General features: G+C 39.8%; 1 protein-coding gene across 6 annotated transcripts in view; it reads right to left on the minus strand.

Moving 5' to 3' along the window:
• Positions 1-16526, minus strand: part of ANAPC10 (anaphase promoting complex subunit 10) — an 86064-nt gene that overhangs the window by 55349 nt on the left and 14189 nt on the right. For all 6 annotated transcript variants that reach the window (XM_006062132.4, XM_006062129.4, XM_025268116.3 and 3 more), the window contains one exon: positions 6906-6996. In XM_006062132.4, coding sequence (XP_006062194.4) covers positions 6906-6996 — 91 coding nt within the window. Of the gene's footprint in view, positions 1-6905; positions 6997-16526 lie in introns of those variants that run through there.

A 16526-nucleotide genomic window follows, 5' to 3' on the forward strand; every position in this document is an offset into this window, starting at 1 on the left:
CTGTCTCCCTTTCCTGGAAATCACGGGGTGGGACTACAAGTTCCAACCTTCTCGTCACACGGCTGATTCTCTCCACAACTAGCTCCACCCTTGAGGGGAATCCAAAAGTCCCCTTAAGTGTTTTCAAGAACCTGAGAGCAAGAAGTCAAATATCATCCCATTGTTCTTATCATTCAGGAAATGCCAAGGGTTTAGGGAGCTGTGAGCCAGGAAGTATGAATGAAGACCAAGTATATATGAGATATCTGAATAACCAAGTATATTATCTTTCTTACAAATCACACTATTGCGATAACGGAATATTGGTAACAACTTTGGGCCAATAAATTAGATGAATTTTGAAAACAACTTATCAAAACTGATTCAATAAAACAGATCATCAACAAGAACCTACTATTTTACTCAATATTCTGTAAGAACCCATATGGGAAAAGAATCTGAAAAACAATGTGTGTGTATATATATATACACACATATATATAACTTAATCACCTAGCTGTACACTTGAAACAAACACAACATTGTAAATCAACTATACCCAAATATAAAATTAAAATTACACTAAAAAGTAATTTTAAGACCTGCTGACAATTGAGGCATAAAAAACTATATTTTTCTGGAGGGAGAAATGTATCAATGAAATGGGAGATAAACTGGTAACTGAAGAGAAAATCTGTGCTATGGCAAAAAAGAAAGCTGATTCAGGCATAGAAAATAAATTAAAGAAATAATAAATTGCATGTTTAAAAAAAAAAAACAACTTCACATAAAAAAACACTGGGAAAAGACAGCTTCAATGGTTAATTTTATCAAATATCTAAGCAAGTGCTGTGCTGTACTTAGTTGTTCAGTCATGGCCGACTCTTTGCAACTCCATGGACTGAGCCCACGAAGCACCTCTGTCCATAGGGATTCTCCAAGCAAGAATATTGGAGTGGGTTGCCATGCCCTCCTCCAGGGATCTTCCCATCCCAGGAATCAAACCCAGGTCTCCTGCGTTGCAGGCAGATTCTTTACCATCTGAGCCACCAAGGAAGCCTATCTAAGCAAGAAATAATAGCAATTCTATATGAATCCTAGTGAACCTGCCTGCCAATGCTGAAGACATTAAGAGATGCAGTTTTGATCCCTGGATCGGAGGAGATCCCTGGAGAAGGGCATGGCAACCCACTTCAGCATTCTTGCCTGGAAAATCCCATGGACAGAGGAGTCTGGTGGGCTACAGTCCATGGGGTCACAGAGTTGGACATGACTGAAGCAACTCAGCATGCAGGTAGACTAAAAAGCAAACAGAAAAGAACAATGAAACTAAAAGCTGTTTCTTTGAAAAGATAAACAAAATTGATAAATCCTTAGCCAAACTCATCAAGAAAAAAAGGGGAAGGGACCAAATCAATAAAATCAGAAATGAAAAAGGAAAAGTTACAACCAACAGCACAAAATATAAAGAATTGAAAGAGACCACTATGAGCAACTAATAAAAGGGAAAACCTGGAAGAAATGGACAAATTTTTAGAAAAGTACAACCTCCCAAGACTGAACCAAGAAGAAACAGAAAATATGAGCAGATGAATTACCAGTACTGAAACTGAATCAGGATGCTTGGGGCTGGTACACTGGGACAACCCAGGGGGAGGGTGTGGGCAGGGGGGAGGGAGGGGAGTTCAGGATGGGGGGCACGGGTGTACCTGTGGCGGATTCATTTTGATGTTTGGCGGAGCTAATACAATATTGTAAAGTTTAAAAATAAAATTAAAAAAAAAAAAAAAAAAAAAAACTCCCAACAAGTAGAAGTCTAGGACCAGAGGGCTGCAGAGGTAAGCCAGGAACTATGAACTTCATTTGGAGAAGAGTTAAGACATCTTTCTTAAACTATTCCAAAAAATTGCAGAGGGAGAAATACTTCTAAACTCATTCTATGAGGACACCATCACTCTGATACCAAAACTGGACAAAGATACCACAAAAAAGGAAAATTACAGGCCAATATCACTGATGAACACAGGTGCAAAAATTCTCAATAAAATATTAGCAATCTGAAACCAACAATACAGTAAAAGGATCATACACCACAATCAAGTGGGATTTATCACAGAGATGCAAGGATATTTCAATATCCTCAAATTAATCAATGAAATACACATTAACAAACTGAAGAATAAAACAATGTCATCATCTTAAGAGATGTAGGTAAAGTTTTTGATAAAATTCAACATCCAGTTATGATAAAACTCCAGAAAGTGGGCATAGAGGGAACATACCTTAACAGAATAAAGGGCATATACAACAAACCCACAGCTAACATCATAGTCAATGGCAAAAAGCTGAAAGCATTTCCCCTAAGATCAGGAACAAGACAAGGATGCCCACTCTCATCACTTTTATTCAACATAGTTTTGGAAGTCCTAGCCACAGCAGTAAGAGAAGAAAAAGAAATAAAAAGAATTCAAATTGGAAAAGAAGTAAAACTGTTACTGTTTGCAAAATTACATGATGCTGTACCTAGAAAATCCCAAAGACACTACTAAAAAACTACTACAGCTCATCAGTGAGTTCAGTAAAGTTGCTGGATACTAATTGACAGAAATCTGTTGCATTTCCATATACTGCAATGAAATATCAGAAGAGAAATTAAGGAAATAATCTCATTTACCATCACATCAAACGAGAATAAAATACCTAAAAAGAAACCTACCTAAGGAGGTAAATCCTGCTTATTTAACTTATATGCAGAGTACATCATGAGAAACGCTGGGCTGGAGGAAGCACAAGCTGGAATCAAGATTGCCAGGAGAAATATCAATAACCTCAGATATGCAGATGACACCACTCTTATGGCAGAAAGTGAACAGGAACTAAAAAGCCTCTTGATGCAAGTGAAAAGAGGAGAGTGATAAAGTTGGCTTAAAGCTCAACATTCAGAAAACTAAGATCATGGCATCTGGTCCCATCACTTCATGGGAAATAGATGGGGAAACAGTGGAAACAGTGTCAGATTTTATTTTTGGGATGGTGATTGCAGCCATGAAATTAAAAGACGTTTACTCCTTGGAAGGAAAGTTATGACCAACCTAGATAGCATATTAAAAATCAGAGACATTGCTTTGCCAACAAAGGTCTGTCTAGTCAAGGCTATGGTTTTTCCAGTGGTCATGTATGGATGTGAGAGTTGGACTGTGAAGAAAGCTGAGTGCTGAAGAATTAATGCTTTTGAACTGTGGTGTTGGAGAAGACTCTTGAGAGTCCCTTGGACTGCACGGAGATCCAACCAGTCCATCCTAAAAGAGATCAGTCCTGGGTATTCATTGGAAGGACTGATGTTGAAGCTGAAACTCCAATATTTTGGCCACGTGATGCGAAGAGTTGACTCACTGGAAAAGACTTTGAGGCTGGGAAGGACTGGGGGCAGGAGGAGAAGGGGACAACAGAGGATGAGATGGTTGGATGGCATCACTGACTCGATGGACGTGAGTTTGGGTTAACTCCAGGAGTTGGTGATGGACAGGGAGGCCTGGCATGCTGCAATTCATGGGGTCACAGAGTCGGACACGACTGAGCGACTGAACTAAACTGACTAAAGGAGGCAAAAGACCTGTACTCCAAAAACTGACCATCATAAGATGGTGATGAAAAAAATTAAAGACAACACACATAGATGGAAAGATATACTGCGTTCCTGGACTGGAAGAATCATTATTGTTAAAATTGCCATAATACCCAAGGCAATCTACAGATTCAATCCTATCCCTACCAAATTACCAATAGCATTTTTCAAAGAACTATAACAAAATATTTTTAAAACTTGTATGGAAACAAAGATGCCAAATAGTCAAAACAATCTTCAGAAAGAAGAATGGAGCTGGAGGAATCACGCTCCTTGACTTTAGACTACCATAAAGCTACAGTCATCAAAGCAGTATAGTACCAGCACAGAAACAGACATATAGATCAATGAAACAGGACAGAAAGCCCAGAAATGAATCAATGTGTGACTGTGTGTGTGCTAAGTCACTTCAGTCATGTCCGACTCTGCGACCCTATGGACTGTAGCCCACCAGGCTCCTCTGTCCATGGATTCTCCAGGCAAGAATACTGGAGTGGGATGCCATGCCCTCCTCCATGGGATCTTTCTGACCCAGGGATCGAACCTGCATCTCTTGCATCTTCTGCATTGGCAGATGGGTTTTTTATCACTAGCACTACCTGGGAAGCTCTAAATCCATGCACTTATGGTCAATTAATCTGCAGCAAAGGAGGCAAGAATATACAATGGAGAAAAGATGGTCTCTTCCATACATGGTGTTGGGAAAACTGGACACCTATATGCAAAAGGATGAGATCAGAACATTCTCTAACACAACACACAAAAATAAATTCAAAATGGATCAAAGACCTAAATTTAAGACCAGATACTGTAAAATTCCTAGAGGAAAACATAAGCAGAACACTCTGTGACATATATTGCCACAATATATTTTTGGATCTGTCGCCTAAATAAAAAAAAATATACAAAAGAAACCTAATAAAAGCTTTTTCATAGCAAAGGAAACTATATACAAAATGAAAAGACAACCTACAGATGGAGAAAATATTTGTAAATGATGCTACCAACAAGGGATTAATTTCCAAAATACACAAACAGTTCATAAGGCTTAATTTAAAAAAAAAAACTCAATCAAAATATGAACAGAATACTTAAACAGATATTTCTCCAAAGAAGACATACAGATGCCCAACAGGCACATGAAAAGATTCTCAATATCACTAATTATTAGAGAAATCAAATCTACAATGAGGTATCACCTCATACCAGTTGGAATGGCTATCATTAAAAAGTCTACAAATAATAAATGCTGGAGAGTGTGTGGAGAAAAAGGAACCCTCCTACATGTCTGGTGGGAATGTAAGTTGGTGCAGCCACTATGGAGAATAATATGAGGAAGGAAGTCAAAGTTGCTCAGTAGTGTCCGACTCTTTGCAATCCTATGGGCTATATAGTCCATGGAATTCTCCACTCCAGAAGGGATCTTCCCAACCCAGGGATTGAACCCAGGTCTCCCGCACTGCAGGTAGATTCTTTACCATACTGGAGTGGGTAGCCTATCCCTTCTCCAGGGGATCTTCCCAACCCAGGAATTGAACCAGGGTTCCCTGCATTACAGGCAGATTCTCTACCAACTGAGCTATCAGGGAAGCCCTAGAGAATAATAGTATAAAGGTTCCTCAAAAAAGCTAAAACTTGAGTTACCATATGATCCAGGAACCCCAATGATGGGCATGTATCTGGAGAAAACTATAATTCAAAAAGACTGAGGCACCCCAATGTTCACTGCAGCACAATTTATAATAGTCAAAAGACGGAAGAAACTTAAATGTCCAAAGACAAATGGATAAAGAAGACATGGTATATATGCACAATGGAATATACACGAAATAATGCCATCCACAGCAACATGAATGAACCTAGAGATTATTATATTAAGTGAAGTAAGTCAGACAGACAAATATCAAATATCACTCACAAGTAGAATCTAACAAAATGATATAAATGAACTCATTTACAAAACAAATCCACGTATTGACAGAAAACAAACGTATGGCTGCCAGAGAAAATAGCAGGGCAGTGTGGGAGGGGAGGGCAGACAGATAAATTAGGAGTTTGGGATTAACATACATACACTATTGTGTATAAAATAAACAAGGACCTTTACCTGCTGGCTCAGATGGTAAAGCGTCTGCCTGCAATGCAGAAGACCTGGTTTCAATCCCTGGGTCTGGAAGATCCCCTGGAGAAGGAAATGGCAACCCACTCCAGTACTCTTGCATGGAAAATCCCATGGACAGAGAAGCCTGGTAGGCTACAGTCCACGGGGTCGCCAAGAGTAGGACACGACTGAGCGACTTCACTTCACGTTACAATGAGTACTCTGAACAGCTGAATTCAGTGATTATGCGCTGCCTTCAGCTGCTTTCACACTATAGTGGCATTAACGAGTAGCTGCAACAGAGACCAGACGGCACAAAAGGCCTAAAAGATTTACTACCAGGTTTTTTCATAAGAAATGTGTTGATCTGTATTCTAGGACAATGAAAACAAACTAAAAATACTATACACAGAATGTTAAAAGAGATGGTGTATATGGAGCAAGATAAGCAAGTTGACTGGTTCCTATCTATCAATAAATTCAAAGCAACTGACAAACATACGGCTGTTTTTCATTTACACCAAAATTAAACATTTCAAAACTGAAAGTGTCCTCAGAGGTAATAAGGTAGAATAAAGTTTTCTTCCAAATGGAAGTATAAATATGAGAAGTTACATGAACAGTTTATAGCTAACGAACTTAACATCATCAGTTCTGGTATACTTAAAGCAATTCATTAAGGTGTAAGCAAAGCGTATTTTTCTGATATAAATCATACTGAAAACTATATCTGACAAATGTCTACATAAAAGGAACTGTGTAAATACCATGAAGAATACATAAAGAAAACAACAAGGTCCTACTATATATAGCACAGAGACCTCTTAATACATTCAATACCCTATGATAAATCATAATGGAAAAGAATATTCTAAAAAAAGAACGTGTACATATATATATACACACACACATATAAGTGAATTACTTTGCTGTATGGCAGAAATTAACACAACGTTGTAAATCAACTACACTTCAACAAAAAGTATTGATTAAATGGAAAAAAAAAGAATTAATAAAGGATAAGACAGAGTAAACTTAAAACAGAATCTAATTGAGTAGAAAAGTAATCTCTGAGGCTTATAAAGAGCAGAGTTAAGTGTACTTCACTATAATTTCTATATTTAAATTTTCTGTCAATAAAATCAACTTCTTTGTCCACTTATAACCTATACAAATTGAAAAAAATTTTTAATGTATTACCTGAATTGTATGTTCACTAAATGAGGCTGGGATCCATCTGATTGCCAGTAAGTTTCTAGATTGTCATCTCGTAACTGATCCACTCCAAATCCTAAAATCACAAGTGACAATGAATTCTCATGAAAAAGAGCCATATATTCAAAATATAAAACTACTATATGTATTTGTCCAGCAAGTTTGATAAAGAGGATGGTCAGTTCACTTCAGTTCAGTCACTCAGTCGTGTCCGACTCTTTGCAACCCCATGAATCGCAGCACACCAGGCCTCCCTGTCCATCACCAATTCCCGGAGTTTACTCAAACTCATGTCCATCGAGTTGGTGATGCCATCCAGCCATCTCATCCTCTGGAGGCCCCTTTTCCTCCTGCCCCCAATCCCTCCCAGCATCAGAGTCTTTTCTAATGAGTCAACTCTTCGCATGAGGTGGCCAAACTACTGGAGTTTCAGCTTTAGCATCAGTCCTTCCAAAGAACTTCCAGGGCTGATATCCTTTATAATGGACTGGTTGGATCTCCTTGCAGTCCAAGGCACTCTCAGGAGTCTTCTCCAACACCACAGTTCAAAAGTATCAATTCTTCGGCACTCAACATTCTTCACAGTCCAACTCTCACATCCATACATGACCACTGGAAAAACCATAGCCTTGACTAGATGGACCTTTGGTGGCAAAGTAATGTCTCTGCTTTTGAATATGCTATCTAGGTTGGTCATAACTTTCCTTCCAAGGAGTAAGCATCTTTTAATTTCACGGCTGCAGTCACCATCTGCAGTGATTTTGGAGGCCAAAAAAATAAAGTCTGACACTGCTTCCCCATCTATTTGCCATGAAGTAATAGGACCAGATGCCATGATCTTAGTTTTCTGAATGTTGGGCTTTAAGTCAACTTTTTCACTCTCCTCTTTCACTTTCATCAAGAGGCTTTTTAGTTTCTCTTCACTTTCTGCCATAAGCGTGGTGTCATCTGCATATCTGATCTTATTGATATTTCTCCTGGCAATCTTGATTCCAGCTTGTGCTTCTTCCAGCCCAGGATGGTCAGTACTGTGTAATTTAAATTAACCAAAATTCTCCTGTCCTCTTAACCAGACTTCAATTCTTAGAAGCATAAAAAATTAATAAACAGAAATCTCAATTAAATAGAGTTGGGAGACCAGAGTGGGAGTTCTGACACCCTGTGACCATAACAGAACCAAAATGAAGAAGAAAGACGCCTCTCCTTTCCTGGCAAGGACTCAGCCAGTGAAAAGCCATGGGCTTTCTGTTTATTAAAGCCCTCCCCACTTCTTTTTCCTCCCTATAAAAGGGTGCTACTTCCCTTCATTGTGGGAACTTGTGCATGGTTTACTGTGGTTGCAGACCCTGAATTGCAATACTCTTCTGATCCTAAGCAAACCCATCTTTGCTGGAGAAATATCTGGCAGAATATTTATTTCAGAACAAATATTTAGAAGTGGCCCACACAGGGAATCGGGACCAGTCCAGGCCCCCAAAGGTCCAGGACTGGTGAGCAAACAGGTGCAATACCCACAGTGAACCCACTCACTGCTTTCTCGCTGATCCTGGAGTATGAAAGTCAGTCTTTCTCTTGACTCTGGGCACATGCCCTCTTAGCATTTGAAGCTCTCCAGGCTTTATTTGGGATCCATCTCAAGGTTTCATCTCTTCGGTTAAGGCTTCATCTGTTCAGTTAAGGCTTTGTTTTGTATACAAGTATTCATTTGGCAGGTCACTCTAATTTTGAGATCAGACTGTTTCAACCAAAGCTGGCTGAAAATACCTTTGGCCCATTTATTTGGGAACAGGGGCTGTTTCCCTGAAACTGTTCCAGTTTTCTTCATCGTACTCCTTTGGAAGGGACTCTCCTCTGGAAACTGGCTAAAAAAAGTCTGGCCTGCCTCCTCCAAACCAAGCTGTCTCCTTCAAACTGGCTGAAATTAGCCTTCAAGTTGTTTGAATTGAGCTGTCTGTGCTGTAAGCTGTTTGGAAATTGTTCTTTTACTCCAGAGAAAAACTTCAGAGAAATGAGATCCTAGTGATCTAAACAGTTTGAGTGTGCCCGCCCCCTGGGAGGACTCCAGATGATTTTATGTTTGAAAGCCCAAGTCCTTCCTCAGGCACATTTCTAACTAAATGGACCAACTTGACCAAAGGCAATTAAAAATATCAATGGCCATTACAGAGAACTTTTGAGATTCCTAACTTAATTTCCTTAGAGCTGAATCGGACTACAATAGCTCAAAAATTTCCAGAACTGAGTGTAATGCTTATTTTGGTTGGTATTTTGAAGCTCCGCAACATTATCAGGAGTCTAAAATGGTCTCTCTGCAAAATCAAATTTTAAGATGAACTGAGGCAAACAAATGATTAAAGAAAGATAAAATGGCTCCTGAAGCCTCAGGCTCTTCTTCCTTGGCTGCTCGTAGGCGCCACCTCAGGCACCATCTTGTCACCCTCCCGTAGCTCCTGTGGCCAGACTCCACCTCTGGTGCCATCTTCCTCTTTCTCTTCTGTGCTGACGACACCTCCTCTGTTCCTTTAATTCCCCCATACTAATTCTCTCGCCAACCTTCCCCTTGTCTCTTAAACTCTGCCAACTCCCTTTTCTTTAGAATTTGTCAGAATGTTCCTCTTTAAGCCTCCTAAGGCTCTAAAGGCTAAACCCTTAATTTCTTTTTTTTTGGGGGGGGGGGAGGGAAGAAGTATGTCTTCTCTTTATTTTTTTTTAATGTATTTTAATTGGAAGCCAACTACAATATTGTGGTGGGTTTTGCCATACATTGACATGAATCAGCCCTGGGTGTACATGTGTTCCCCATCCTGAACCCCCCTCCTACCTCCCTCCCCATCCCATGCCTCTGGGTCATCCCAGTGCACCAGCCCTGAGCGCCCTGCCTCATGCATCGAACCTGGACTGGTGATCTATTTCACATATGATAATATACATTAAACCCTTAATTTCTTATAATTCCCAGACCAAAACTGAACTGCAAGCCAAACTGATCCCGAGCCAAAAATGATCCCAAAGTAATTGAAGATTCTTACATATTTGCTAAGGAATTTAATACAGTCATTAAAATTTACCAACCTAGTTTCTCTGATTCCTATCAACTAGTTCAAAGATAACTGGTGAGGGTCAGGGCCAGCACTGGATGAAAACCACTAATTGGGAAAATCCTGAAAGGTCTCTAGAATTACAACTGGGAGACCATCCTGCCAACTTATTATGTGACCAGCCTCAAGCAACCGATAAACAGCTTCATTGAGCCATTCCCAGGGCTTTTCCAAAGCCTGTTGATTGGAACAAAATTCAGACTTGCATACAAAAATCTGATGAACCTCCTTATGATTATTATAATCAACTTCTAATTGTTTCTGAAGAAAATTCTGGCCTTCCATCTGAATGTTGATCCCACTCAGGTCACCTCTACTTCTGTTTATTAATGGGCTGACTCTTGCCCTTCTAGTAAAAAGGACCAGGATAGAATGGAAAACTATGTTCACTCCAGATACATTTAATCTGGTGAGCTAATTCTCTTGCATTTCAGATGAGTCATCTCAAAGGAAGACTGCCTAAATTCTTAATTCTCAATTCTAGCAAATGAAGGCTCCTAGACAGAACCAAAGCCCTCCTAGTTTCTGCTACTATTGCCAAGAGTTACAACACTGGAAAAGAGACTATTCCAAACTGAAGCACTTTAGGTGCTTTCAGCCCTCTAATCAGCCTTTCCAGTGTCTTCCCAATTCTCAACGATAGGGGTCTGAGGAGCTACAGGGACTCTTCTCAATCCTCTCAGCCAGTCTGGAGAGACATTTCTCCAGATTGAGAAGCAATCTCTTCCAGTTCTGACAGTGGAGCCACTCTCTATACCCCACTACTATAAAACAGCCCCTGTCTCAGAGAACTCACAGTTCAAATAATGGGGATCTGTGAACACCCTCAGGAGGTTCCTGAACTTTTCCCTTTTGTCTAGGCCCTTTCAAGAGTTCAGACTTTTTTCCCCTCAGTTCCTCCACCACTATTCATTTATTAGGGGCCGAGACTTCTTAAGAGAGTTATCATGCCAGAATTTCTTTCTTCCAAAAGGGAAAAATTATTAGACACTGACAGCAGCAAAATAACAAAGTTATTAATTAATTTAATTAAATAATAATTCAATTATTATTTCAATTCAATTATTTAATTCAAAATAATTAAATTCTGAATTTAAATGACCCATTGACCCTTTTAACAGTTAATTAAATGATCCTTTAATTAAATGACGCTTTGACATCTTTTGTTTGCTCCATCTCTGATGGTACTAGAGCAGATTTCAGAAACACCGAGCATTTTGTCCCTATTAAATCAACTACTACCCTCCTTATGGGCAAAATCTTCAACTGATACTAACAAAAATTCATAGCATATCTCCCATCAAGATTCAAACAACTCCTCAAAACCTCTTCTAGAATTAATCAATACCTTATAAGTAAAAACGTCTTTCAAGGCATAAAGCCAATAATACAAGATTATAAGGTTCAAGACCTCATTATCCCTATAAAAACTACCATTTTATTGGTAGAGGTTTGTCCAGGACCTACTAGCAATAAGCAACACTGTTATTTATCCCTGGACACCTTGCTGTATCTAATCCTCCCATTCCCATCAGGAATAAATTCTTTAACTGTAACTGATTTATGCAGTGCATTCTTTAGTACTCCAGTTGATGAAGTGAGCCAATACCTTTTGGCCTCCATTTGGGAAGAAATACAAGTCACCTAGATAATAAAGCCTCAGGGTTTTACTGAGGGTCCTTCTTTTTTTCTCACAAATCCCAAAGGCTGGTCTGGATGACATAAAAGTCCCTGGAGATTCTGTCTGCTTTGTTGCAACATGTGAAGGATTTGCTTCTTTGTGCTCCTTCTCAAGATTTCTGGCAGGAAAACAGCCACCACTTAAAGCTCTCAGCCTTACACCCTGTGGAAGAGGGATACTCTCCACTTGCCTCGGAGCCATTGCAGCCACTGCCCTTTTGGTTAAGGTCAGCAGAAAATCATTGTGGAATCCCCTTTAACCACTTTGGTACCTGATGCAGTAGAAGCTCTCCTGAATTCTCATACTTACCATTTCTCAATCAGCTGCCTCACCTCCTAAAAAGTCCTTTGTACACTGTTCCTCAAATAACTCTCTCACACTGTAAAAGCCTGAACTCAGGACTCTGCTCCTGTCACTAATGAAGTCCTTCACAACTGCTTAATGCTGACAGACCACATCCTGACTCCTTATGATAACCTACAGTAAATTCCTCTAGGTAACTTTGACTTCTCATGGTTCACTGATGGTTATTTAAAAGGTGACAATGGCAAATATTGTGCTGGGTAAGCAATTACAATTCCTCTTGATGCTGTTGAGGCAGCATCTTTATCATGGCTGCTGCTGCTAAGTCGCTTCAGTCGTGTCCGACTCTGTGCGATCCCATAGACGGCAGCCCACCAGGCTCTGCCGTCCCTGGGATTCTCCAGGCAAGAACACTGGAGTGGGTTGCCATTTCCTTCTCCATTGCGTGAAAGTGAAAAGTGAAAGTGAAGTCGCTCAGTCGCGTCCGACTTGTAGCGACCCCATGGACTGCAGCCTACCAGGCTCCTCCATCCATGGGATTTTCTAGGCAAGAGTACTGGTTACTATGACTACTTCGGCCCAAAAGGCTGAATTATATACTCTTACATGATCCTGTACTTTAACCAAGGACAAAGCTGCCGATACTTAGTGATAGTAGATATGCTTTCAGAGTAGCTCATGATTTTGAAATGTTGTGAAACCAACATGATTTCCTTAATTACAACAGAAATAAAATTTAAAATGGCCCCTAAGTTCAGAAATTATTGAATGTGATACTTTTACCTCTGCTTTAGCTATTAAGATTTGGGGGAATTCTAAACATGACTCTCTGGAAACTAAGGGAAATCACCTTGCTGATATTTCTGTAGGAATGCTGCCATTAAAGGGACCAACAGCAGTCAAACCTCTGTCATGGTCTACAAGGATATTTCTCCAAATGGTAATTTAGAAAAACTGTCTAGAAAAGCCCAACAGTTGGCCTCAGAAAAGAAAAAAACAAGACTGAAAATTTAGTAACTGTTTGATAAAAAGAGAAAGCTCTGGTTTGAACCAAATAATAATCCAGTTTTACTAGAGACTCAAATTCCCACTCCCCACCACTGTCCCATTGATCTACTGACATAATGAGAGTCCTCATGCATCAATACTGGTGAGAAAACATTAACAAGGCTACAAAGAGTGCCTACCTCACTTGTCCACTTGTTTGAAGTACAATCCAGGGAAGCTTGTTTGTACTGCTCCTGTACATATTAAACTGCTTAATGGACCATTTGAGGTCTAGCAAATGGATCACATACAACTTCTTCTGTCTCGCTGATATAAATGTTTTAGTCATGGTCTCTATGTTTTTTTACAAGACTGAAGCCTTGCATATAAGCTACTCCTTTTCTGTGGCTTAAGCCCTTTAGCAAATGATTTTTCCTACCTAAGAGGTTCTTCTTGAATTTTACAGTGATTGAAGAACCCAATATACTGGCCAGGTATTTCAACAAGTCGACATGGTTTGGCCAATCTTATAGCACTTGTATCATGCTTACCACCCTTGATCATCTAGTTTAGTTGAACGCACAAAAGGCATTAAGAGTCAACTGGCAAAATTTGTACAGTCCCTCCAAATACTGTGGCCAGAAGCACTGTGATTGGTCCTTCTAAGTCTCAGACCCACTCATAAACTCTTGCCCTTTGACAAAATCATGAGACGCCCAGTGCACTTGGCTCCTGCATTTTCTGACCCACAACCAATACAAGGAGAGGCGCTCCAGTACCGCAAAGGCCTAACTGCTTCTATTAAGAATAACCCTGCTTTGGTACAGCAACCTTTCCACAGTCTGCTCCTGGGAGACGAAGACCTTAAGCATCATACCTTACAACTTAAAGATTTCATCTATTGCAAAACATACCTCCAGAAGAACTCTTCAACACTGCTGGAAAGGACCCTATCAGGTACTGCTAACCAATCTTTGTGCCAACAAACTCTAAGAAACAGGCTCTTGGATTCACATGATTCACCTTGTGCCACCAAACTTGAGAAAGCTCTCAATCAAAAGAGGGAAATGTAAAACATTAAACAGAAACCTCAATTAAACAGAGCTGGGAGACCAGAAGGGAGAGCTGACATGCCCTGGGACCATAGCAGAGCCAAACAGGAAGAAGAAAGACTCTTCTTCTTCCCTAGCAGGCACTCAGCCAATGAAAAGCCATGGATTCTTTGTTTACTATAGACTCCCCCCGCTTCCTTTTCTTTATTAAAGTATGCTTCTTCCCCTGTCACATGGGAACTTGCATGTGGCTTTCCATGGCTGAAAATCCCCAAACCACAATTTTCTGCTAATGCTGAATAAACCCCTTTGTTGGAGAAATATCTCCAAGTCCATTCATTTCAGGTCAAAAGAAAACATATTTGCACACAAAAGTTATTAGGACCACATTTTCTTGGTTGTTGGCTTTAATTTTTTAAGAAGAACTTCTAAATATATTCTAAAGTATGTATTCAAACCCAGTTTCTTAAACTTTTTACAAGCTGATAATAACAATGACCCACATGTCCTACAAAACCCTCAGAAATAAAACAGGTTTTATTAAGTTCACTATGTCAAGAAGCAATAGTTAGAACCGGATATGAACAACAGACTGGTTCAAAATTGGGAAAGGAGTACTTCAAAACTGTATATTCTCACCCTGCTTATTTAACTTCTATGCAGAGTACATCATGCAAAATGCTGGGATGGATGAAGCACAAGCTGGAATCAAGATTGTCAGGAGAAATATCAATAACTTCAGATACGCAGATGACACTCCCCTTATGGCAGAAAGCGATGGAGAACTAAAGAGCCTCTTGATGAAGGTAAAAGAGAACAGTGAAAAAGCTGACTTAAAACTCAACATTTAAAAAAACTAAGATCATGGCATCCAGTCCCATCACTTCATGGCAAACAGATGGGGAAACAATGGAAACAGAGAGAGACTTTATTTTCCTGGGCTCCAAAATCACTGCAGATGGTGACTGCAGCCGTGAAATTAAAAGACACTTGCTCCTTGGAAGAAATGCTATGACAAAACTAGACAGTATATTAAAAAGCAGAGACATTACTTTGCAGACCAAGGTCCGTATAGTCAAAGCTATCGTTTTTCTAGTAGTCATGTATGGATGTGAAAGCTGGAACATAAACAAGGCTGAGAGCCCATGAACTGATGCTTTTGAATTACGGTGTTGGAGAAGACTCTTGAGAGTCCCCTGGACTGCAAAGAGATCACACCAGTCAATGCAAAAGGAAATCAACTCTGAAAATTCATTGGAAGGACTGATACTGAAGCTGAAGCTCCAATACTTTGGCCAACTGATGTGAAGAGCCGACTCCCTGATGCTGGGAAAGATAGAAGGAAGGAGGAGAAGGGGACGACAGAGGATGAGACGGTTGGATGGCATCACTGACTCAATGGACATGAGTTTGAGCAAACTCCGGGAGATGGTGAAGGACAGGGAAGCCTGTCAGGCTGCAGTCCATGGGGTCACAAAAAGTCAGACTGAACAACTGAACAACAACAATGCCATATTTAATGTGACAAGAAAAAGAGACAACTTAAAAATATTGTCAAAAGTCATATACATTTTGAAACCAAGTGTTTCTGATTAACATCCAATTAATCAAAAATTAAATTTACCCAGAATTCTAAATTATCCAGTCATTCTAGATAATGGAAAACTATCCTATATAGTTCTTCCTGATTAAAACCACAATAACACTAATCAAAACATAATTTTCTCGTGGCTGATTCATGTTGTCGTGCTGTATGGCAAAAACCACAATACTGTAATTACCCTCTAATTAAAATAAATAATTTTTAAAGAAAGATAATTTTCTGATATGTATTAAATTAAGCTGAATCTACTAAATCCATTTCAACTATCATCTGAGTGAGATACTGAGTATTTCCAAAGAAAAAAATGACAGTTTTGCAAAGCCATCTACCACCAACCATGCTATCGCAGTGAGGTAAATCTGTATCTCCCAAAGACTGATACTAACATTTTGGAAGTTTATTAAAATTCTCCCTTCTATCAGTGCTCTCCTGAATTACTGCATGGCTCTTAACTCAGTTCTTTACCTCAAATCTTGCCTCACTTCAGGCCATCCTCCACAATTCTCAAATGTGAACACTGTGCTGTTGTGCTAAAATTGTTCAGTGGCACATACTACATATACAATGAAATATGAACGGCTTAATAAGGTCCCCTCTGATCAGCTCTCTTCCTAACTAGTTCCACCTATGCTCCTCTGCTCTGTTCTAGTCTTAGTGACTATTCACAATTCTTTGAAAGCACTATGTTCTCATAGCAGCTAGGCTCTACATCTTTGGACAGACCATTCCTCTTGCCCTCAGGTCCTTCCTTAGTGACATTCTACCTTACCCCCTCACTCCAGATGTGAATCATCTCCATAAACACATCCCTGATCCTCCACGGCAATCCTCCTGGCCTCTTCTCCGGCCACCACTGAAACTGAGCCCACACTTGGTGGAAAG

Source organism: Bubalus bubalis, chromosome 17 (assembly GCF_019923935.1).
Source record: "Bubalus bubalis isolate 160015118507 breed Murrah chromosome 17, NDDB_SH_1, whole genome shotgun sequence".
Taxonomy (NCBI): domain Eukaryota; kingdom Metazoa; phylum Chordata; class Mammalia; order Artiodactyla; family Bovidae; genus Bubalus; species Bubalus bubalis.